Source organism: Neoarius graeffei, chromosome 28 (assembly GCF_027579695.1).
Source record: "Neoarius graeffei isolate fNeoGra1 chromosome 28, fNeoGra1.pri, whole genome shotgun sequence".
Classification (NCBI taxonomy): domain Eukaryota; kingdom Metazoa; phylum Chordata; class Actinopteri; order Siluriformes; family Ariidae; genus Neoarius; species Neoarius graeffei.
The window spans coordinates 20,385,160-20,409,529 of record NC_083596.1 but is presented as its reverse complement, the minus strand read 5'-3'; the positions used below and the strand labels follow the sequence as shown (position 1 = coordinate 20,409,529).

The 24,370-nt window shown below is 42.5% G+C and overlaps 1 protein-coding gene across 3 annotated transcripts in view; it reads right to left on the bottom strand.

Moving 5' to 3' along the window:
• Positions 1-3,382: 3,382 nt before the first annotated feature.
• spns3 (SPNS lysolipid transporter 3, sphingosine-1-phosphate (putative)) overlaps positions 3,383-24,370 on the bottom strand; it is a 58,721-nt gene continuing 37,733 nt past the window's right edge. For 2 of the 3 annotated variants that reach the window (XR_009651875.1, XR_009651876.1), the window contains exons 7-15: positions 24,063-24,205; positions 23,804-23,956; positions 22,683-22,872; positions 14,544-14,609; positions 14,364-14,462; positions 12,552-12,723; positions 7,738-7,851; positions 7,360-7,643; positions 3,383-3,777 (exon numbers count right to left, since the gene is read on the bottom strand). Coding sequence is in view for 1 of the 3 variants with exons in the window: in XM_060912844.1 (XP_060768827.1) it covers positions 3,734-3,777; positions 12,552-12,723; positions 14,364-14,462; positions 14,544-14,609; positions 22,683-22,872; positions 23,804-23,956; positions 24,063-24,205 (867 nt within the window). In the remaining 2 variants the exon portion in view is untranslated. The remainder of the gene's footprint in view (positions 3,778-7,359; positions 7,644-7,737; positions 7,852-12,551; positions 12,724-14,363; positions 14,463-14,543; positions 14,610-22,682; positions 22,873-23,803; positions 23,957-24,062; positions 24,206-24,370) is intronic. The other variant, XM_060912844.1, reaches the window with a different exon arrangement.

Sequence of the window (24,370 nt, the reverse complement as noted above, 5' to 3'; positions counted from 1 at the left end):
TGGGTTAAATAGCATCTCACCAATAACACACTGGCAACAGGGTGCTTTTCAGTGCACTGTGGCAAATGAACCCAACAAGGTGAACGGTACACCACCTGATGGTTTGCGGAAGAGCCACTCAAATGGCCAACGGATGGTATCACTCGGCAAGTCAGTTGTCACCGCGGGGCAACTTCCATACCCATCAGGTCTGTAGCACTTTTGTGCACCACTTGGCATCAGGTCTGGAGGTCCAAAGAGAGAGACAACACGATGGGGACACGACATCGTTTGTCTTACCTTACTGTGTAAGGTGCTTCACTAGGAGAGGAGAATAGTATGCGAGAGCTCACAAGCCCAGGCATTCCGTGGCAGCTTAGCCGGGCCATTCACACCACCACTGTGGGGGACTCTGTTGCGGGCCTCACGTCCCATCTGCGTTTCTGTGCATCCTAATGAAGCACTCATCATTGCTAGCGATGGACAGCCGATGATGACGAACTGCATTATGTGCAAAGTCTTATCGCTAATCTGGGAACAGATTTATAATTAACTTTATCAGGTGAGTTAACGAGCAGGATTGTGCAGACCTCCTACAAAGGAACATTAAAAAGCCATTAAGACATAAAAAAAATCATCACATCAACATTTACTTTCTTTTACCCTAAGAATATTGTAATTTTCTTTGTTCATTCTGAATGAATGAAGGGTCAATTTCAGGCTGTGAAATACAACCCCATGTCTGTGTGCACTTTGCTGCTCAACTTAAAGTGATATTGATGTGCCATCTAGTGGTGACACTTAGTCATTACAGATATTTTCCCATTCAACAAATGTCATCCAATGAATTTAATGGTAAAAATCGAAGTGTTTTCTGGTTGTTGTTTGTTTTGTTTTTTTAAGCTGATTAATTTTTCAGTCTGTGTGCAGGGTAGTGCTGATAATCAGATGTAGAATACACTGTACACATGATATTGTGATATTCAGGACACAGGAATTAGGTTTTATTGGCCAAGTGGTGCTACAGGTCATGCTACAATGACTCGGACTCAGCTGTCGAGATCCCTATGTACCTATACAAGCCAAGGACAATGTGTTGTACTTGGAAGGAGGCCACCTCACTCACTCACCTCTTCCAGCTTGTCTCACTTATGTGTTTGGGGTCGCTGCCATGTGGACCCTTTTGATCCACATGTCATGTTAATTGGGGCATAGTTTTACACCAGATGCCCCTCCTGCCACACGCCTCCCATTTCCAAGGTTGGGAAACAATCATTCACACACACACATTCACACCTATGGGCAATTTAGTGTAGCCAGTAGATGACTTGCAACCACATGATCAAAATGTGCTATGTCATGAGCGTCCACCACGATGGTGGATATACAAAGCAACTAGGATGGCAGCCGCTGAAAGTGTCTGTAAACAATGCAGAATTTTCTCAGTATTACCACGATTTGAATGGTCGAGCGAAGATTTGATACAAAGAGAAGATAGATGTGTGTGGTTTTTACCCATACTATTTAAAAAAGTCAGACTTTTCTGAAGATAAGATGCTTCTACTGAACTCTCGCAGGGGCTTCGTTTGCAAATCCTGGGCTGAGGAGAGGTCTTACCGACCCAAGACCGTGCTCTTTTGAAGGGGGAGGCTTAGAGGGAGGTGCTGCAAGCTCCATTGGTTGAGTTATTAATTTTTAAAGCCGACTGGATCATATTAAATCTTTAGGTGCCGAGCGGTGCTCTTGTGGGGCTTTTGTTTGCGAACACCAGAATACCTGAAATATAAAATAATTGATGGTGCGTATGAAAAAGGCTTTGGATGAAATGGTCATTGGACGAAGTGTCCCGATCCCCTCGTTTCCTCTCCATACTAAGCCTCAGTTTCCTTGCCCTCTTTCCGAATCACAGATGGAATTCTAAAAAATCAGAATGTGCCACGGTCATGAGTACTGTTGTGACCACAACCATATACAGCATGAAGATATGGCATAGCTAAAAGAACGCTTAAAGCAGTGGAAAAACGGAGAGTTGCGCACAAGTGATTATGTTTTGTATGGAATGTCGCTTGACCCCGCATTTGTACATATATCCACCAACATGGCTGACATCCAGGTTTCTATTGTGCTTTGATGTCATTTGCGAGTCAAGGATAACCTGCATGTCTTTGTACTGTGGGGGAAACCAGAGCACCCAGAGGAAACCCACACAGACACAGGAAGAACATGCAAACTCCACCCAGAAAGACCTCAGCTGGCCATGAGGCTTGAACCCAGAACCTTCTTGCTGTGAGGCAACACTGCTAACCACTGCATCATTCTGGAAGGAGGCCACCTAGGGAGGTAAAATTTATTAGAAACTTCTCCTAAAGGCACTGCAATCTAGAAGGAACCATAAAAGATATGTATGTGCATTCTAAGAGGTCTTACTTTGTATAACTACATTTGTGCTGAATTCCTCTCAGTGAACATGCTGCCATAATTCACCTCACCAGAGTTCATTAATAGCAAATGAGTAATGGCCCACTGCTTTTTAGTGGATCTGAAACCTCATCTCATCTCATTATCTCTAGCCGCTCTATCCTTCTACAGGGTCGCAGGCAAGCTGGAGCCTATCCCAGCCGACCACGGGCGAAAGGCGGGGCACACCCTGGACAAGTCGCCAGGTCATCACAGGGCTGACACATTCACACTCACATTCACACCTACGGTCAATTTAGAGTCACCAGTTAACCTAACCTGCATGTCTTTGGACTGTGGGGGAAACCGGAGCACCCGGAGGAAACCCACGCGGACACGGGGAGAACATGCAAACTCCACACAGAAAGGCCCTTGCCGACCCCGGGGCTCGAACCCAGGACCTTCTTGCTGTGAGGCGACAGCGCTAACCACTACACCACCGTCCCGCCCGGATCTGAAACCTATCCCACGAATGCGCCCTAGATTCATGTGACACCACTCCACTGCAGGACACCAAACACACTTCACATTTGGTGCAGCCAATCCATCTCCTGTTATGTTTTCGTGAGATTGGAGGAAACCAGAGAACCAGGAGGAAGCCCATGCAGACACAGAGAGAACCTGCAATGCACTATATAGACCATAACCTGAGCTCAGGAGCAAACTGTAGGCCCTGGAGCTGCAACACCATACCACAAATAAAAACCTTGATGAAACTATGTCTCTGAAATTATATGGAGCAGAGCTCACAGGTAGGACTGTTATGGCCCAAAGGTGAAATGCACAAGCTTCAGTGTTGTCTCCGACTCCATCAAATCCCATCGTTCATTTACAGCATACCCTTATATGGGCATACACGTACACATATCCATACACGTCCAAAGTAATTGACAGCCAGAGAGAACCGCCTCCCTGAAAACTGCTGAAAAGTTTCCTGATTGGTTAATAAAGTTTAACTGTGTTTATTATAGATCACAGGATAGTTACAGGAGCGACTGAAATTAAGTTATCCTTCATTCAGGATATCAAATAAAGTCTGAAAGCCGAGTTAGATGTTACAGCTGGTGGGATTAAAGAACCTGTAGCAGTAGAAACAATCATCCAGTATCAGAAAGTACCATTTAGCACAACTATACTATACGATACATAACTGCACAAGTGTACATTAAAAAAGACAACAATAAAAAAAATTTTTATTAGAACATGTTAAAAGGAAATCACTGCAATATTTACAAAACTCCATTGGTTCAAATTTTTCTCCAATCGTCTCATGTGCACTTGAGTGTGTGCTCCTTGGTCAGCTCGACTCTGTGATGGGTTCAGCTTGGTCTGGAGTTTCTCCTGGAAGACACACACATGCACAGAATAAGCATAAACTGTCTCTTTATAAAGGTCAGTATTGACAAGGTTTTGCACCGTCATATAAGATAACAGCAGTATTTTATATTAAAGTAATACAATAATGGTTGGAGTGTGGATGAGGGAGAGATCTGATGTTCTGGCCTTCACACTACTGACTGCATGCATGTGAGCCAGAGGGAAATAAGCTCCCACATCAATGAATTTAAATCTGATCGCTTGTATTTATGATGCCTCAGGCTATCTCTCTTGTATGTTTGGTGTCAGGGTGGTGCAGTGGGTAACACTGACGTCTCGAGTGCCTCTGGATCCATCGTGAGCATGTATTACTGTCTATGTGGAGTTTTGCATGTACTCTACATATTGATAGATAAGTAGATAGATGGTGTTTATTGTCGATGCATATAAAAAACACCATACAAACTTTGTTTACAGCAACTCTTCATATAGCAGCAATTTTGTGATTTAATGGTGCATAATAGGCAATACAGTGTCTTGCAAAAGTATTCATCCCCCTTGGTGCTTGTCCTGTTTTCTTGCATTACAAGCTGGAATTAAAATGGATTTTTGGAGGGTTAGCACCATTTGATTTATACAACATGCCTACAACTTTTAAATGTGCAATTTGTGGGGTTTTTGTTTGTTTGTTTGTTTTTAAATTGTGACACCAACAATAATTAAGATGAAAAAAACAGAAATCTGGAGTGTGCATAGGTATTCACCCCCCCAAGTCAATACTTTGCAGAGCCACCTTTTGCTGCAATTACAGCTGCAAGTCTCTTGAGGTACGTCTCTATAAGCTTAGCACATCTGGCCACTGGGATTTTTGCCAATTCCTCAAGGCAAAACTACTCCAACTCCAAGTTAGATGGGTTGCGTTAGTGTACAGCACTCTTCAAGTTATGCCACAGATACTCAAATGGATTGAGGTCTGGGCTTTGACAAGGCCATCCCAAGACATTTAAATGTTTCCCTTTAAATCACTCCAGTGTAGCTTGAGCAGTATGTTTCGGGTCATTGTCCTGCTGGAATGTGAACTTTGGTCCCAGTCTCAAACAGGTTTTCCTCCAGAATTGCCCTGTATTTAGTGCCACCCCTCTTTCCTTAAATCCTGACCAGCTTTCCTGTCCCTGCAGATGAAAAATATCCCCACAGCATGATGCTGCCACTACCATGCTTCACTGTAGGAATGGTGTTCTCAGAGTGCTGGGTTTGCACCACACATGGCATTTCCCATGATGGCCAAGAAGATCAATTTTAGTCTCATTTGACCAGAGAATATTCTTCCATATGTTTGGGGATTCTGCTACATGCTGTTGGGCAAACTCCAAACGTGTTTTCTTAAGCAATAAATAGCCACTCAATAAACACTGTAGATACAGTAAATCCTCTAATACTGGCCTGTATTCCATTACTGGCCGGGACTCTAATATTGGCCGGTCTCGCTGTCGGAGGAGGTAAATAATGGCCGGACTCTAATACAGGCCGGGGCTATAACCAACAATGTTTCTGAGATCATAGTGGCCTTACACAATCGTTCCGATCTGAAAGACAATTGTGATCAGTGGCGCCGCCAGGCGTATGGCCGTACGCACTAGGCGTACCTTGGGGAGAGAGATTTTTTTTTTTAAATTATAATTGTTACCTGAATGCTTTGGCAATGCAACATAATTTGAGAAAGAAAGAGAGAGAGAGAGAGAGAGAGAGAGAGAGAGAGAGAGAGAGAGAGACACACACACACGTGTGTGCCGGAGGGAGACACACACACACACGTGTGTGCCGGCGCATTTGTGTGCTTCAGGAGTGGGCGGGGTGTGCGTGACCAAGAAAGCTCATTGGTCAATGCAGATATACTTTTCTTGCACCACTGAGATTCTCTCCAGTTTTGAGAAACGGAGACAGACAATCGTCAGTAGTCAGAGCTTGTGCGAGAATTTATTGAGAAGCGAGTCAAAAATGAGTAAACGAACCCTGAAACAAACGAGCTTGTTTCAGACTTTTACGAAAAAGTCCAAAAGCAGTGATCCAGGGGTGTCATCTGCTTGCCAGTCCTCTCCAGTATCAGCTAGTAACACGGCACCGGCAGCTTCCACTCCTCCGCAACCTAGCAGCAGTACGCTGCAGCTGGATGCTAGCTCAGTTCCTTTGAGGGAATTGCCTTCATCTACCTCTGAGTTTGAAACTAGCCATACATCCAGTGAATTTCATATAAGAACACCTACATCTCCCCATGTCCCTTACGATCAGAAGTAGATGGTTGCTCAACCTTGCTGACAAATGAGCCATCAGATAGCTTTACTAATGAGCCACGAGTCAGCCCGCTATCACTGACATCAGATTTATCAGACATAGGTAAACTTCAACCAGATGCCTTAAAATGTGCACCGGACTCTGTAAAGCTCAATGTCCTACAGAACCGCTTCAAACCAGACAGAGGGTGGGTGGCTCCTTCTACTCTGATTTTCGGTAAACTCAGAAAAATACCCGAGGAGTTTTTCAGCGAGTCTATGTACCCCACGTTGCGCTACAGTGTGTGTCAGAGTCATGCGTGCGGTAGTGCTGAGCAAGTTCACTAGATTCTAATCGAGGCTATAAAGAGTTTATTGTCGTGTGTAGTTCACATATGTTGTTCAAATATCAGCCTGTGTTCATGGAAGGCTATTGTTCAATTTCAAGTTAAAGTTCTATCGTTGTTTTGTGTATAAGCCTATAGATCGACTCTTCATAGAAACTGCAGCACGCAAGCGTTTTTTTTTTTTTTTTTGGGGGGGGGGGGGGGGGGGGGGGGGGATTACACCGCTAGTGCGTACCTTACAGTTCAACCCTGCAGGCGCCCCTAATTGTGATTACCGGTAGGTCTGGTGGTAACCAGGCAACCAAGCATCAACTTGACTCGAACGTGAGACTTCAGTTTTCAGTCACCAGCAGGCTAACGGTGTTTACCATGGCAGCGAAGAGACGAAAATTTGACAAAGTTCAAGGAGAACGTGCTGGAATATGCTCAAATAGAAATAGAGGCCTGCCTCTAATTCTGGCCTCCTTCCAATAATGGCCTGGACCAAGATGCACTTGAGTGAAATAAAGGCCCCAGCCTATATTAGAGGATTTACGATAGATAGATAGATAGATAGATAGATAGATAGATAGATAGATAGATAGATAGATAGATAGATAGATAGAGTGTCAATTGATCAAAAGAACAGTCACTGTTTTAAAAAGAGAGTAGCATGATTGTGTATTGCACTTGAAGTGTATTGGATATTGCAATATCCATGTGGGTTTCCCCTGGGTTCTCTGATTTCCAACTACCTGTCAAAGACATGTTTAGATGATATACTATAACCCCAAATCAGAAAAGGTTGAGACAGTATATTGAAACTGAAATTAAAACTGAAAACAAACAATGACTTGTAAATAATCTGACCTGTATTGCACTCAAAACAGTACAACAGCACATTATTTGATGCGTTACCTCATGAATTTTGTTGTTTTCTCAAAATAAACACATTTCAATTTTGATTCTTGCAAAACATTTTTAAAAAACTGAGACGGTAAAGTATTTACCACTTTATATATGTTGCCATTCCTTCTCACAACACTTAAAAGATGTTTAGGGACTGAAGACACCAAGTGATGAAGCGTTTCAGGTGTTATTTTGTCCCATCCTTCAGGTCTTAAATTGTGCAACAACTACGGAGTTGTCGTTGTCATCTTTTGTTTCAAAAAAAAAAATAATTTCACCACATGTTCTCTACTGGAGACAGAGGGGACAGGCACCCTCTTCTTCCACAGCCATGCCTTTGTAATGTGTGCAAAATGTGGTTTTGCATTGTCTTGTTGAAATATCCCTAAAAAAAAAAAGTTATCTTAAAGGCAGCATCTGTTGCTCCAAAATCTGTGACTTTCCTGCATTAATGCTGCCATCACAAAAGTGTAAGTTACCTTTCCCAAGGGCACCAACACAACCCCATACCATGACAGACCCTGGCTTTTGGACTTGTTGCTGGTAACAGCCTGGACAGTCATTTCTGTCTTTGGTCCGGAGCACACGGCATCCTTTTCATCCAAAAAAAAAAAAAAAAAAAAGACCTGAATACTGATTCATCTGACCACACTTCCACTGTGTCATAGTCCATTCCAGAGGTCTCCAAGCCCAGAGAAGTCGAAAGCGCTTCTGGACACAGTTAACATAAGGTTTTCTTTTTGCACAGTAAAGTTTTAACTGGCATTTGTGGATGTAACTCTGTATTGTAGTGCTTGACAAAGTAATCCTGAGCCCATGTGGTTATATCAGCTATAGATGAATAACGGTTCCTGATTCAGTGCCGTCTGAGGGATCAGAGAGCAGAGGTGTTCAGCTTAGGCTTGTGCCCTTGCCCTTTACATACTGAAATTCCTCCAGATTCCTTGAAACGTTTAATGATATTATGCACCATAGAGGGTGAACTATCCAAATCCCTTCCTATCTTTCTTTGAGGAACAATGTTTCGAAACATTTTAACTAATATCAGGCATTCTTTGACAAACTGGAGATCTTCGGTCCATCTTTACTCTTCAAAGACTAGGCCTTTCCTGGATACTGACTCACAGTCTCTCTCAATAATATTTTATATTTATTTATATATATATATATATATATATATATATATATATATATATATATATATATATATTATATATATATGCACACACACACTATTCAAAAAAAAGTAGGGGATATTGGATTTACAAGTAGAATGAAATGCAGATCATGAGGTCAGGAAGGAAACAAATGACAGAAAAACATTAAGGAAACATTTGTCAATTTATTCAAAACCCTGTGTACAGTCAGTAAAGGACAGATTCTCCAGAATAAGGGTCAACACAAACACAGGGTCGCACAGCAAATTTACCACCATTTTGAAACCGAGTCAGTGGCGGGTAAAAAACCCCTCCGCGTGGCATACTCCTAACGAGACGTCCCAGGTCATTTTGGGGAATGTTATTCCATTCCTGTTGCAATGCTGCAGCAAGTTCTTGGACATTGGCAGGAGGTTGTTGACGTTGGCGTAGCCGCTGTCCAAGCATGTCCCAGACATGCTCGATGGGGGAAAGGTCCGGACTGAGTGCTGGCCATGGTAATCTGGTGATATTCTGCTGCTGGAGGTAATCTGTAACGATCCTGGCCCTATGACATCTGGCATTGTCATCTTGGAAAATGAAACAGCGGCCATAACGACGTGCAAACGGCACAACATGGGGTGCCAAGATGTTGTCCCGGTAGTACTGCCCTGTGACATGTCCAGCAACAACATGCAAGTCTGTTCTGCCGGCAGCAGTGATGCCTCCCCACACCATTACAGAGCCACCCCCATATGGATCATGTCTAATGACGTTAACGTTATGGAAACGTTCGTTACGTCGGCGCCAAACCCTCCTGCGTCTGTCCAGGAAGTCCACAGTGAACCTCGACTCATCTGAGAACATTACGTGGTTCCATCGGCGATTATCCCAGCGTTGATGATGACGACGACACCATTGGAGTCTGGCCCTAATGTGACGATCCCTCAAACAGGGAATGACACGAGGACGTCGGGCGTGTAAGTGAAATCTGTGCAGTCGATTCCTGATGGTCTGGCCACTCACTACCAAGCCAGTATCCCTTCGAAGTTGAGAGCTTATCTGATTTGCTGTTACCATACGATTTCTCAAAGCAATAGTGCGGATGAATCTGTCCTGAGCCTGAGTTGTTGCCCTTGGTCGACTGGATCGTGGTCTATCCTGAACAGACCCTGTAGCACGATGTCTGGACCATAATCTGCTGATGACAGACTGGGAAACATTCAATGCTCTTGCCACAACGACCTGTCTTGTGCCAACCTGTAGCATGCCAAGGGCACGTAACCTCTCATCCTGTGTTAGACGGCGCATGGTCTCTGTTTAATTAATGACTTCAACCACTGATAATCTGATGCTTTCTCTTCAAAATCTTCCTTTGGAGTGGCTCTAACCTTCCAATTCAGAGTCATGCAAATTTGTGGCACGACCCCCTTGATCATCAGTAGTATCCCGTGCTGATCATGAGAGTGTCATTGATGTGTTTGGGTGATGAATTTCTTTGGAAATGCTTCCTCAGTAAGGAACTATACAACATGCTTTCATATCCCTTTGTATATGTGAAAATTTGGATCTCAAAATAAAATATCCCCTACTTTTTTTGAATAGTCATGCTTGAAAGTTTGTGAACCCTTTAGAATTTTCTATATTTCTGCGTAAATATGACCTAAAACATCATCAGATTTTCACACAAGTCCTAAAAGTAGATAAAGAGAACCCAGTTAACCAAATGAAACAAAAATATTATACTTGGTCATTTATTTATTGAAGAAAATGATCCAATATTACATATCTGTGAGTGGCAAAAGTATGTGAACCTCTAGGATTAGCAGTTAATTTGAAGGTGAAATTAGAGTCAGGTGTTTTCAATCAATGGGATGACAATCAGGTGTGAGTGGGCACCCTGTTTTATTTAAAGAACAGGGATCTATCAAAGTCTGATCTTCACAACACATGTTTGTGGAAGTGTATCATGGCATAAACAAAGGAGATTTCTGAGGACCTCAGAAAAAGCATTGTTGATGCTCATCAGGCTGGAAAAGGTTACAAAACCATCTCTAAAGAGTCTGGACTCCACCAATCCACAGTCAGACAGATTGTGTACAAATGGAGGAAATTCAAGACCATTGTTACCCTCCACAGGAGTGGTCATCCAACAAAGATCACTCCAAGAGCAAGGCAAGGTCACAAAGGACCCCAGGGTAACTTCTAAGCAACTGAAGGCCACTCTCACATTGGCTAATGTTAATGTTCATGAGTCCACCATCAGGAGAACACTGAACAACAAATGGTGTGCATGGCAGGGTTGCAAGGAGAAAGCCACTGCTCTCCAAAAAGAACATTGCTGCTCATCTGCAGTTTGCTAAAGATCATGCAGACAAGCCAGAAGGCTACTGGAAAAATGTTTTGTGGACTGATGAGACCAAAATAGCACTTTTTAGTTTAAATGAGAAGCGTTATGTTTGGAGAAAGGAAAACACTGCATTCCACCATAAGAACCTTATACCATCTGTGAAACATAGTGGTGGTAGTATCAGGGTTTGGGCCTGTTTTGCTGCATCTGGGCCAAGACGGCTTGCCATCATTGATGGAACAATGAATTCTGAATTATACCAGCAAACTCTAAAGGAAAATGTCAGGACATCTGTGTATGAACTGACTTTCAAGAGAAGGTGGGTCATGCAGCAAGACAACGACCCTAAGCATACAAGTCGTTCTACCAAAGAATGGTTAAAGAAGAATAAAAAGTTAATGTTTTGGAATGGCCAAGTCAAAGTCCTGACCTTAATCCAATCAAAATGTTGTGGAAGGACCTGAAGTGAGCAGTTCATGTGAGGAAACCCACCAACATCCCAGAGTTGAAACTGTTCTGTACGGAGGAATGGGCTAAAATTCCTCCAAGCCGGTGTGCAGGACTGATCAACAGTTACCGCAAACGTTTAGTTGCAGTTATTGCTGCACAAGGGGGTCACGCCAGATACTGAAAGCAAAGGTTCACATACTTTTGCCACTCACAGATATGTAATATTGGATCATTTTCCTCAATAAATAAATGACCAAGTATAATATTTTTGTCTCATTTGTTTAACTGGGTTCTCTTTATCTACTTTTAGGACTTGTGTGAAAATCTGATGATGTTTTAGGTCACATTTATGCAGAAATATAGAAAATTCGAAAGGATTCACAAACTTTCAAGCACCACTGTATCAAGCAACATATGAACTGGTGCCTTTTGCTATCCTGGATTTTTTTTGGGGAAAAAAGTATTTTTCAAATTTTTACAGAAAAAAATAGATTTTGACTTCATTTCTAAGAGCAATGTTCGTTTCCGGAGCATATATCCAAAACTATTCATGATACAGATTTGAAAGTTGGTATACATGTTAACAAGGTGATGTAGATGTGCCTTTTCATACTAAGAAATTTGAGAAATTTAAATTTTTCATGTTTTCATGGAAACAATTTTAGACTTAGTCTCTCAGGTTAGTCTTAGGGGTAGGTTTTTGTTTCTGGAGCAGAACTTAAACTATGTAAACTATGTTAAAGTATGGTCTTGAAAGTTGGTAGATGTGTTGATTAAGTAATGTATATGTGCCTTTTGATACTAAGAAATATGAGAATTTTTAGCTCACCTGGACCAAAGGTCCGGTATGGTTATACAATGGGCTGCTGAGGTCAGTGTAAAGTGGTAGGGTTGGTTTCCTGTGGCAGAACTTGAAAAATGTGACAAATAATATCTTGAAACCTGCTATATAGTTGGTATATAGGGCGGGGGATATACAGTAGATGACTGTCTTCTTGTTAATGTTTGATATTTGAATGCGTGTTGTGTAAATATGTGACTATTTATTATGCGTACATGATATCTTTTCCCCCTATGGAATCACGTCTATCCATCCATCTAGCTAATCCAAATTTACTAATAATTTGAGTAATCAAGAGATTTTTTTTGCTGGATTTGACCAGATTTCATCAAAAAAATCTTTCACATTTCTTTACAATGTTCACACCGTGTTGATCACTGCACAACTGCATCACTACAGAATTGTTTGTACTGTTTGGACTGCAGTCACTTTGGGAGCAGCTTGAACTGAACCGAAACAAATAGAACTGGCATCTCAAGCAAAAAACATGTACATTGTCACACAATCTGGCGTTACCTTTCGTCAGCATCTCGGCAGCTTTCCTGTCCTCTTTGATATAGAGGGCAGTCAAGAGGAAGAACAGGCCTCCCAGAACACCGATGAAAGGGCAGACAATGATGCTGTACTCCAGACTGCGGAACTTCCATTCACGAGAGTTGGGATTCTGTTTACTCAGAGTATCTGAGATCTGGATGGGAAAAAAAAAAGTCACAGACATTGGTATGAACTTTCTTATATGCATACATTTCTCCTGTTAGACCTTTCTGGTTTGAGCCTATACATTTGTAGTGTGTACAGTACCAGTCAAAACTTTGGACACACCTAATTCGATGATTTTTCTTTATATTTATTAATTAAAAGACACTTCATGTCTTAAAGTAATGATGAATGTCGTTTCTCTTAGTTGAGCGGTTCTTGACATAATATGGATTACTACAGTTGTGGTGTGGAATAGGGCTATTTACTATATTTACCTCACCCGGGACGGAGTCCACCAGGGGGCGAGGTATTGTTTTCGGTGGGGTTTCTTTGTTAGCAACATTACGGGAAAACAGCTGGACCAATCTTCATGAAACTTTCAGGATAGACGGACATTGGTCTCAAATAGAACCTCCAACATTTTGAGGATCAGCCGGTCAAGGATACCAAAAAATGTCAAAATAGTCCCCCGTGATATCTTCCTTCATATTAATCATATTTACTTCAAACCAAATCCAAAATGTTCATCTTTCAATTCTGCTTCCATTGATATGCTACATGATGGGGTATCTCTCATAGTTTTCTTAGCAGTTGGGGGGTCAAATGTCAAGGGTTAAGGTCACGGGTTTTCAGAGGCTCATAACTGGGAAACAGTTCAAGATAGAGAGATACTTAATATTGCCAACATATAGGAAGTCATATATGGGCTTTCATTTGGCATCATGACCTTTGACCTTGAGTGACCCTGAAAAGTCATACACAGGGTCACGGATTTTCAGAGGCTCATAACTGTGAAACGGTTCAAGATAGACAGACACTTAATATTATTGACATTTAGAAAAGTCATATATGGGCTCTCATTTGGCACTATGACTTTTGACCATGAGTGACCTTGAAAGGTCAAACTCAAGGTCGGGTTTTCAGAGGCTCGTAACTTTAAAATGGTTAACGATAGACAGATGTTTACCATTATCAACATATAAGAAGTCCCATATGGGCTTTCAGGTGCCACCATAACCTTTGACCTTGAATGACTTTGAAATGTCAAACTCAAGGTCATGGATTTATATAGGACTATAACCTGACAGCTGATGATTGAGAAATATTATCATTATCAACATATAGGTAGCCCCATATGGGCTTCCATTTAGCACCATGAATGTTGTCCTTGAAATGTCAAACTGAAGGTCACGAATTCACCTTGCAAGGTGAATAGGCCAGACTGCCGGGGAAGGTTTGTTTTGCCTGGCAACACTTGTTTTATTATTTACTATTTGATCTCAAGCACATTAAGAAGGCAAGAAATTGTACTAATTAACTTTTGACGAGGCACCTGTTAATTGAAAAGCGTTCCAGGTGACTACCTCATGAAGCTGGTTAAGATAATGCTAATAGTGTGCAAAGCGTCAAGGTAAATGCTGGCTACTTTGAAGAATCTAAAATATGAAACATTTTGGTTTATTAAACTTTTTTGTTTACCACATAATTCCATATATGTTATTTCATACTTTTGATGTCTTTTGTATTGTTCTACAATGTAGAAAATCAAAGTCGAAATACAGAAAAACCTACGAATGAGTAGGTGTCCCCAAACTTTTGACTAGTACTGTACATGCAATATGTACTTACTCCACCAATGATGAATGGACTAAATGCATCGCCAAGGAGGTGACATGTTAAAATTTGTAAAGCTTCAGCTGTTGCCCTTCGGGTTGGTATAACAACATACTAAAATATAAACAAAAAGAAAAGTTGTATTCAAGTCTTATCCAGCTCTACAATTTTTATGCATTATGAAGTAACTCCTACCAGTAGGATGTCAGCTAGAATAGCCCAGTTCAGAGAAAGTAGGATTTCTCCAATAGCAATAAAAGTCTGAAAGAGAAAATGTGAAAAATGTTGGTTGGAACCAATATACTGCAAGGGAATGAAAAACTGTGTGATTATACAAACAAGTCCCTAAAACAAAATTTCATGTGCATCCAAATCAGAGAAGGATCATTCATTTCCGCCTCAAGGAAAAACTTTTTGTACACTTGTCTGGATGCTAGCTTTAAAGCTATACAGCCTTTCAATTTCATAAAATCTGTGAAATTTAGTTCCCTCTGAAATTTGGTCGATGTTTATTTCGCAATATCTCCAAAAAAACAGACCATTCTGCAGCTGAGACGTTATTTAATTTGAGGGGATTCCCGAGCAAATAATGTGCATGAAATTGCTGCCTTTGTGCAGTCAAGCAGACAGAGGAAGTTCCTGTGCGCATGCGCAGGTTTACCTTCTTCTTTTGGGTTTTACGGCAGCTGGCATCCAGTGTTGCATTACTGCCATCTACAGGTTTACCTGTGACCGTGCACTGACAGTTACATCATTCTGTTGCTAAACGAACAGCTGATCACACCGAGGTGCTCGCTGACCGCCGATATTTATTAGTTTGGTCCTGCGTTTCCTTTCCTTCGCAACATAGCGAGAAGAAAAGACGCTTTCCGTTACTGTAGTCGGTCTTTCACGTTTCATTCGCACACTCAACATCCTCCATTTTTCTCTCCTGTTTCAAATTGACATAGCATGACATAGTATCTTGAATGAAGACATTCATGGTGAAGCAGGAAAAAAATAGCGGAGAATTTAGGGCCATGTGGCCCTAAATTCATTAACTGTTCTTTTTTTTTTTTTAAACTAATAAAATTGGAAGTCTTTGATTCGAATTTAGTAGCTTTCGGTCTCATCTCATCTCATTATCTCTAGTCGCTTTATCCTGTTCTACAGGGTCGCAGGCAAGCTGGAGCCTATCCCAGCTGACTACGGGCGAAAGGCGGGGTACACCCTGGACAAGTCGCCAGGTCATCACAGGGCTGACACATAGACACAGACAACCATTCCCACTCACACCTACGGTCAATTTAGAGTCACCAGTTAACCTAACCTGCATGTCTTTGGACTGTGGGGGAAACCCACGCAGACAATATGCAAACTCCACACAGAAAGGCCCTCGCCGGCCACGGGGCTCGAACCCGGACCTTCTTGCTGTGAGGCGACAGCGCTAACCACTACACCACTGTGCCGCCCAGCTTTCGGTCTACTAAACAAAAATAACTGGGTGTCAGGGAAAATTCTTTTTATAACCTACACTTGAAAAAGCTGAAAGGCAGTCTACCTTTAAGATCTTGAAGATTACAGTTTGATTGACTCTCCACACTCCATATGCCAGTTTCCAGCAGGAAAAGTAACTTTTGAACAGAACAATACAACATGCTTTTTGAAGGAAGACATAGTGACTGGGTTGAAAAATCATTCAACGTTTTGTCGTGTTCAGTGAATAAATGTACCAGGCTCGCTCTCTCGCTCTCATCTGGCTCATGAGACAATGTGAGCCCCAGTAGCCATCTGATTTTGCAGCTATACCTTTAAATATTAAAATATGTAAATAGCTTTGCTCTGACTGGTTAATATCTTTGAACAAGAACTCAGTCATCCACATCCATGGATTTGTTTTGCTACAGTCTTCACACTGCTGTTTTTAATGATGACATCCAGATGCTTCTGTACTGTACATCTCATTATCTCTAGCCGCTTTATCCTGTTCTACAGGGTCGCAGGCAAGCTGGAGCCTATCCCAGCTGACTACGGGCAAAAGGCAGGGTACACCCTGGACAAGTCGCCAGGTCATCACAGGGCTGACACATAGACACAGACAACCATTCACACTCACATTCACACCTACGGTCAATTTAGAGTCACCAGTTAACCTAACCTGCATGTCTTTGGACTGTGGGGGAAACCGGAGCACCCGGAGGAAACCCACACGGACACGGGGAGAACATGCAAACTCTGCACAGAAAGGCCCTAGCCGGCCACGGGGCTCGAACCCGGACCTTCTTGCTGTGAGGAGACAGCGCTAACCACTACACCACCATGCCACCCGCTTCTGTACATAAGAAACAAATATTCCTGAAACAATACACATAGGTATAATATTTACATAGCTTGTGTGCCCCATCACAGTGCTAACATTGGATAAGCTAGCTTGCCAAGCTAATCCGAACTAGCAATACCCTACTGCCTGAAGCAAAGAACCCTTGGTAAAGCCTCACTCACAACCCGCTATACATACTGCTACGGGCAGTCTATAGTAAAAAATTTGGCAAAACCGTGCTTGAGACTTGTGCGACACTTGCATGTGTTCAGCACCGTAGAAAGTTGCAGACTGCCCATGGAGACTTTTGGTCCTGCATATGCAAATTCTACGGGTCTTGCAACAAATCAAGAATGCATACACTACGTATGGAACCCATACTCCTTTTGTACACCTGAACCAAGTCAGCAGCATGGCTAGTAGGGGCTTTGCAATGACAGTATGACGCACGGTCATTGTATGAGTGACGTGCCTCAGAAGTACTACACAAGTATTCCATGCTTGCTATTTGTGCGGCCCCCAAGACAGAAGCACATCTTACTTTCTACCCCTATGTGTGATGTGCATGCAGCGCACGCAACTTGCATGTAGCGCACGTGACCCACATGCGACACGAGAGGCAAGACTCTGGGTATATATATATTGGGAAGGAACCAAGGAACCAATCATGTAGCGTGTAGCATTGTAGAAAGGAAGAAGACCACCGCATTTGCTGTTTTTATTTGAGTACATGTTAATTTACCATGCAAACGTCAAATAATAAAACATGAGTATAAAGAAATAACGCATTTTATTACATTGTAAAAAAAAAAAATCCCAACTAAATAGCCTAACAGTTTGAGCACTGAAACACACTTTGACTCTGACTCCGAGCTGCTGTCCTGGTTCTACTGAGTGGTGGGACAGGGTGTCGGGATGTCCTTGTCCTCATCACTGAACATGGCACAATGGCCTGACAGCGATGATGGGATTGCAATGTCCTCACTTCTGGGCGTTGTTAACCGAAACATACATGAAAATCAGCATCTCATCTCATTATCTCTAGCCGCTTTATCCTGTTCTGCAGGGTCACAGGCAAGCTGGAGTCTATCCCAGCTGACTACGGGCGAAAGGTGGGGTACACCCTGGACAAGTCGCCAGGTCATCACAGGGCTGACACATAGACACAGACAACCATTCACACTCACATTCACACCTATGGTCAATTTAGAGTCACCAGTTAACCTAACCTGCATGTCTTTGGACTGTGGGGGAAACCGGAGCACCTGGAGGAAACCCACGCGGACACGGGGAGAACATGCAAACTCCACACAGAAAGGCCCTCGCCGGCCATGGGGCTCGAACCCGGACCTTCTTGCTGTGAGGCGACAGCGCTAACCACTACACCACCGTGCCGCCCCAAAATCAGCATATATAATATTATAAGCATAAGCATATAGATATCAAAATGAATGTTTAAAGCATGTGTATTTACCTGTGAAAATCCCTCTGGCGGGGTGCTGTGCCTTCTGCTGGCTTGAAGGCATACTTCTCCCTGTCCGTGCAGGGCTCACCGGGGCTGCTACCATCATCATCAAATTCTTCCTCCTCCTCCCCTCTGCTGTTTCAGGCTGGGTTACTTAACTTTTGCTCGCGGCCCAAACTCGTAGCGCAGGAAACTTGTAAAATGCAAGTCACACGCACTCCACACTCACTAAACACGCACTGATCACGTGCGTCAGATATACGCTTTCCACGGGCTAACGGCGCAATTTTTCCCACGCCTTGAGGAAGTCAGGTGTGCAACCTGTACTTGACAAGTACTTTGCCCATACTCCTCCCCCAAACTTTCCCCCGGGTTCACCGCGACCCTGAGGCATGGCTGCGAGCTACCAATCCATGCGACCCGTGCATGTCCAAAAGACTTACAGCAGGTTGTGAGTGAGGCTTAACGTTAGTGCTTATAGGAGTTCATCTCAGTGTGGTGGCTAACAAATTTAAGCCTCACTCACAACCTGCTGCAAGTGTTTTGGACACACACGGGTCGCATGGTTTGGTAGCTCGCAGCCATGCCACAAGGTCGCGGTGAACCCGGGGGAAAGTTTGAGGGAGGAGTATGGGCAAAGTACTTGTCAAGTACAAGTTGCACACCTGACATCCTCGAGGCATGGGAAAAATCGTGCCGTTAGCTCGTGGAAAGCGTAGATCTGACGCACGTGATCAGTGCGTGTTTAGTGAGTGTGGAGTGCATGTGACTTGCATTTTACCAGTTTCCTGCGCTACAAGTTTGGGCCGCACTTGTGAAGTGTGTGTGATGCATGTGATTAGCACGTTACAATCCCTCATACCTTGTGTGTGAAGCCAGGAGTGGGTATAAAACCAGCGTGTCTGCAGTATTCTGCATCTGTCTTTCGACTGAAGAACATTGGATATTTTGTGGGAAAATTGAAAAAATGTTCAGTTTAAGGTTTAGAAAATGAGACCCAAGAAGAAGCGAGCAAAAAGTGAAGTAACCCAGCCTGAAACAGCAGAGGGGAGGAGGAGGAAGAATTTGATGATGGTAGCAGCCCCAGCGAGCCCTGCATGGACAGGGAGAAGTATGCCTTCAAGCCGTCAGAAGGTACAGCACCCTGCCAAAGGGATTTTCACAGGTAAATACACATGCTTTAAACATTCATTTCGGTATCTATATGCTTATGTAATTAATATTATATATGCTGATTTTCATGTATGTTTCAGCTAACAACGCCCAGAAGTGAGGACATTGCAATCCCATTATCGCGGTCAGGCCATTGTGTCATGCTCAGTGATAAGGACAACGACATCCCGACACCCCTTCCCACCACTCAGCAGGAGTAGGAGCAGGACAGTAGCTCAGAGTTGCGTTATTCCCTTATATTCATGTTTTATTATTTGACGTTTGCATGGTAAATTAACATATACTCAAATAAAAACAGCAAATGAGGTGGTCTTCTTCCTTTCTACAATGCTACACACTACATGATCGGTTCCTTCCCAATATATACACCCAGAGTCTTGCCCCTGGTGTCACGTGCAGGTCGTGTGCGCTGTGTGCACGCCACACATAGGGGTAGAAAGTGAGATGTACTTCTGTCTTGGGGGCCACACAAATAGCAAGTGTGGAATACTTGTGTAGTACTTCTGAGGCACGTCACTCATACAATGACCGTGCATCACTTGTGCGTCTTACAGTCATTGCAAAAAGCCCCCACTAGCCGCGCTGTTGACTTGGTTCAGGCGTACAAAAGGAGTACGGGTCCCATACGCAGTGTATGCGTTCTTGATTTGTCACAAGACCCGAAGAATTTGCATGTGCAGGACCAAAAGTCTCCAAGCGCAGTTTGCAACCTTCTACGGCACTGAACACACGCAAGTGTTGAGCAAGTCTCAAGCACGGTTTTGCCAAATTTTTTACCGTAGACTGCCCGTAGTAGCACGTATGACGGGTTGTGAGTGAGGCTTTATCAAAATCACACAACAGGGAGTTGCTTATTACTCCAATACTATGGTCAATTCAGATAATGTAACCTAGCAAACTACAAATGTCAAACTACACGTTTTATCTAAATTTAGCATCATGGAAAGAATGCAAACATTACCTGACCAGCTAATGTTACCTGAGGGTTTTGACTAATTATGCAAGCGAACTAAGGTTCAGTCCAAGTGGATACATCTATAAATCTACACTATCCAATAAGCATTTCAAAGTTTGATTTTTTTGGACATGTTTAACATTTTACTTAAATTTTGCGGACTGGCAGTCGACTCCAACACTCTGACAACTGCTCCATCTTCTTGATTCAGACTGCTATGAGCGATCATATGTTAATGAGGGGTGGTACCATAGAAAATGAGAGGAGATTCTATGTCAGAAGCCTGCACTTTTATAACCGGCCTGTTGTCTCCACCCATTTACTTTTTCCAGACTGGGAAAGCAACAGTCCACTTTGAAAGGCCCAATACATCCCCAAGTCACATCAACATATCTCAAAAACAACAAGAAAAAACAGCAAGTCCTCTTTAAAGTGAATCAGATGATGACATATTGTAGTTTTCATTTAATTTTTATTTAAATTTTTCAAATATAGACTTTTAGCCCTGAAATAAAACCAAACAAACTTTCGACACCAAACATGACTTTGCTGATTGACTACTATTTGGATTGAGATAAATGTGTACATTTTTGGTACAATCATATCCAAGATAGGCCACCAAGCAAAACAACTTTTTCCTCCTGCAGTGATTCGTGAAAATTTTGTCTCGCTTAAACAACAGTGGGATATTTTTCTCTGCAATAATGAAGACGGGGGGGGGGGGGGGGGATGTAAAGCAAGTTGGAATTAAATGCTGACATTTTCCCTGACCCCATCTCTCTCTGGTTTGGCTCATGAGACTATATGGGCCCCAGTAGCCATCTGTGGGCCCCCTACCAAATCTTGCATTATGATCTTATTGCAGAGCATTTTTTAAGGATTTTCCACTAGGAGACCAACTGGTCTGGGCAATACAATCACAGGCCCCAGAGTCCATGCAGCTGCACCGCTGCGGCATATTCTGTGATGCAAATTACCGCATTACGAATCCTCGTTTCAGCCAGCATAATATCAACATAGTTAATGCAGTGCCAAGTTTTCCTTGTTAAATGTATACTTACATGGTACTTGGTTAATTAATTGCAACTGATTGAACCAAATGATAAGACATAACTTGGTTTAAAATTTGGTCTCCCAGTGAAGCTGGTTTGGCATTGACTAGGAGACCAAATCTGGCTACTGGGAGACCAAATGGTCTCCCAGTAACTATGTTAAAAAATGGTCTGTCTTATTGACATCGATAAATAAATAAATAAATAAACCTTGTCCATCAACATATGTATGTCGAATAGAATAATTTGAAAGAAAAAGAAAAAAAATCAGGAGAAAATGCTAAAATATAATGTTTTGTGATGGTACGAGTTCCATTATTCCATTAGTTTCCCAAAAAAATTGAGAATTTTGTGTAATATTGTAACGTCATCAGTAATATGATATCAATCTAGTGCTTTACAGAGTTTACACAAGTTTTCATGTGGTAATTGTTGTTGTAAATTAGACTATAATTTGAACAAGCTCAACTACAAGGGTACTTCAAATAGTTCTCAGCTTCACCCAGACAACATCACAGGAGAAAGATTGTTCTTATTTTTCCACATAGTCTCCTTTACCTTCAATGTACTTGGTCCACCAATGTTCAAACTTCGCTATCCCTTTGAGGAAGAAGCCCACAGATCCTCCCCAACAGCATGGATGACTTCATAATCACTCTGAAAATGGCAACCACGCAAGCGGGATTTCAGTTTGGGAAACTGATAGAAGTCAGATGGTGCCGGGTCGAGTGCGTAAGGTGCATGGGGCAACAGTTCAAAGCCACATTTGGCTGCTTCTGCCGCTGCCACCTGTGCTGTGTGGATGGGCGCATTGTCCTGGAGAAACAGCACGCCTTGAAGCTTTCCTCTCCTTTTTTCTTTGATTGTTTCTTTCATTTGAGTTTTTGTGGACAGTGATAGAAGGCTTTATAGTATACAGTTATGCCCTAAAATGGGAGTTATGCCCCTTGTGTCCAGGTGAGGCTGAGAATTTTTTTTAAGTACCCTCATACATAGCAAGCTGATGTGACGGCAGCTCAGGAAATCCACAGCCAAAGCAGTTAAAGTGCTCTGGACTGGGACCTCATGTGCTCTCTGTTTCTCTCTCTCTCTCATATCACTGGACCACCACCAAGACGGTGCAGCCAGCCCCTGCCAGCGACCTTGCCCTAGGCCAGTTGGGCTCCCCACCCCTAAACTGACTGCACTCACCTTACTTTTCACTTCCCCAGCACTTCCCTATTCACAGATTTTTTTATTAAAACAACACGTTTTTTGCTCTGAAATCTGGGTTGCATGCCTGTGTTCTCTCACATCTTACATCTTTCTTAGGACCTTTCCAAATATTCCAGTTAAGAAATTAGCAATGTTTGAAGTAAGAGGACAGTTGATCAGGTGGAAAGATACATACATATGTGGCAGGAATGCTGATGGATGCCAGGACCATGGCGATGAACAAGCAGGGGGAAGAACCAAGCATTCCCACAGCGCAGATGAGTGGGTCAGCATTGGACACTCTGTCTTTCAGTTTCCTAGATATCAAGGAGCCGAGGAAAACACCTACTATACCTGTAACCACCGTGATTCCCCCAAAGATTAAACTGTGCCAGCAGAGAAACAACAGAATAGAGGGGAGGAAAAAAATCAAAGTGACTTTTGACTTAAGACACCATGCACACTGACACACAAACCAACAATCTTGAACTATAAAATTATATATTTCATATAATTTTATTATAAATAGTATGTTATACACTTACTAGCCACTTTATTAGGACCACCCATTTTCCTGCTGTTTTATGCAGTTATCTAAAATCAGCCAATCCAATACAGTGCATAAAATCATGCAGATACAAATCAAGCGCTTCAGTTAATGTTAACTTCAAACATCAGAATGGGAAAAATTGTGATCTCAAAGTGTGACTTTCAATGTGGCATGGGTGTTGGTGCCAGATGGACTGGTTTGAGTATTTCAGAAACTGCTGATCTCCTGCGGTTCACACACAATAATCTCAAGAGTTTACACAAAATGGTGTGAAAAGCAAAAACCATTGAATGACTGAGCGATGGTTCTGTGGGTGGAAACAAACACCTTGTTGATAAGAGAGGTCAGAGGAATATGGCCAGATTGGTTCGAATTACCAGGAAGGATATAATAACTCATAGCAACTCTTTACAACCGTGGTGAGCGGAAAAGCATCTCAGCATGCAACAGCAGAAGACCACATTGGGTTCCACTCCTGCAAGCCAAGAACAGGAATCTTAGAATCGACAAGTTCCTATTAAAGTGGCCAGTGATTGTATATAGCATATTATATTAAGTAGAAAGTCTAAAAAGTCTGACATTACAATAAATATAATCATCATTAAAACTCTAAACTTTACCTGAACCAATTGGTAGTGGACTCAGTCATATTACTTTTTGTCGCAATGGGGCTTCTGAGTCTTATTCTTATTATAAGTACTGTACTTACACTGCATTCAAAAGAACTGCTTTAGAAAATGGAGCTCTTGATGTGACCACGTGCGTACCTGTCTGAAGAATCACATGGTTCTTTAGAGCATGCAGGAATGATGTTCTGGATGACTCGAGCACGAGACATAAAGGCGGGTGTCCAGAAAGCCAAAGCACCCGTGACGAAAGCCATAGCAGTCACTCCCAGAGTGGACCACACAAAGCTCCGGCTAGAACCACAACAACAACAGCAGCATACTCATTACTGGTGATTATGGACCAGCTAGGAATTTTTCATAACTTTTATGCTTTCATTTGTCTTTTAGTTTTACCCACTTCTTGAGTAGATACTTGATGTCCTCTAGGTACGATGTGCGATTTATACATGCTTCTCCATGAGTTTCAGAGGCTCCTCGTGGAGGGTTGGGGGTCAGGAACATGAGAAGGAGCACCCCCGGTGCCCCAAGAATTGGGTTCAGCTGTGACAAAACACACAGAACCTCATTCAAGACTAGAGACTAAGGCTAGAGATGTGTTAGATGCTGCTCTAGTCCCGAGTCCTATTTTTACTGTTTCTTATACATTTAAGCTGGTAGATGAAACTGTCACTAAATCAGAGAAATGCATAACTTACTTTTAGCTTG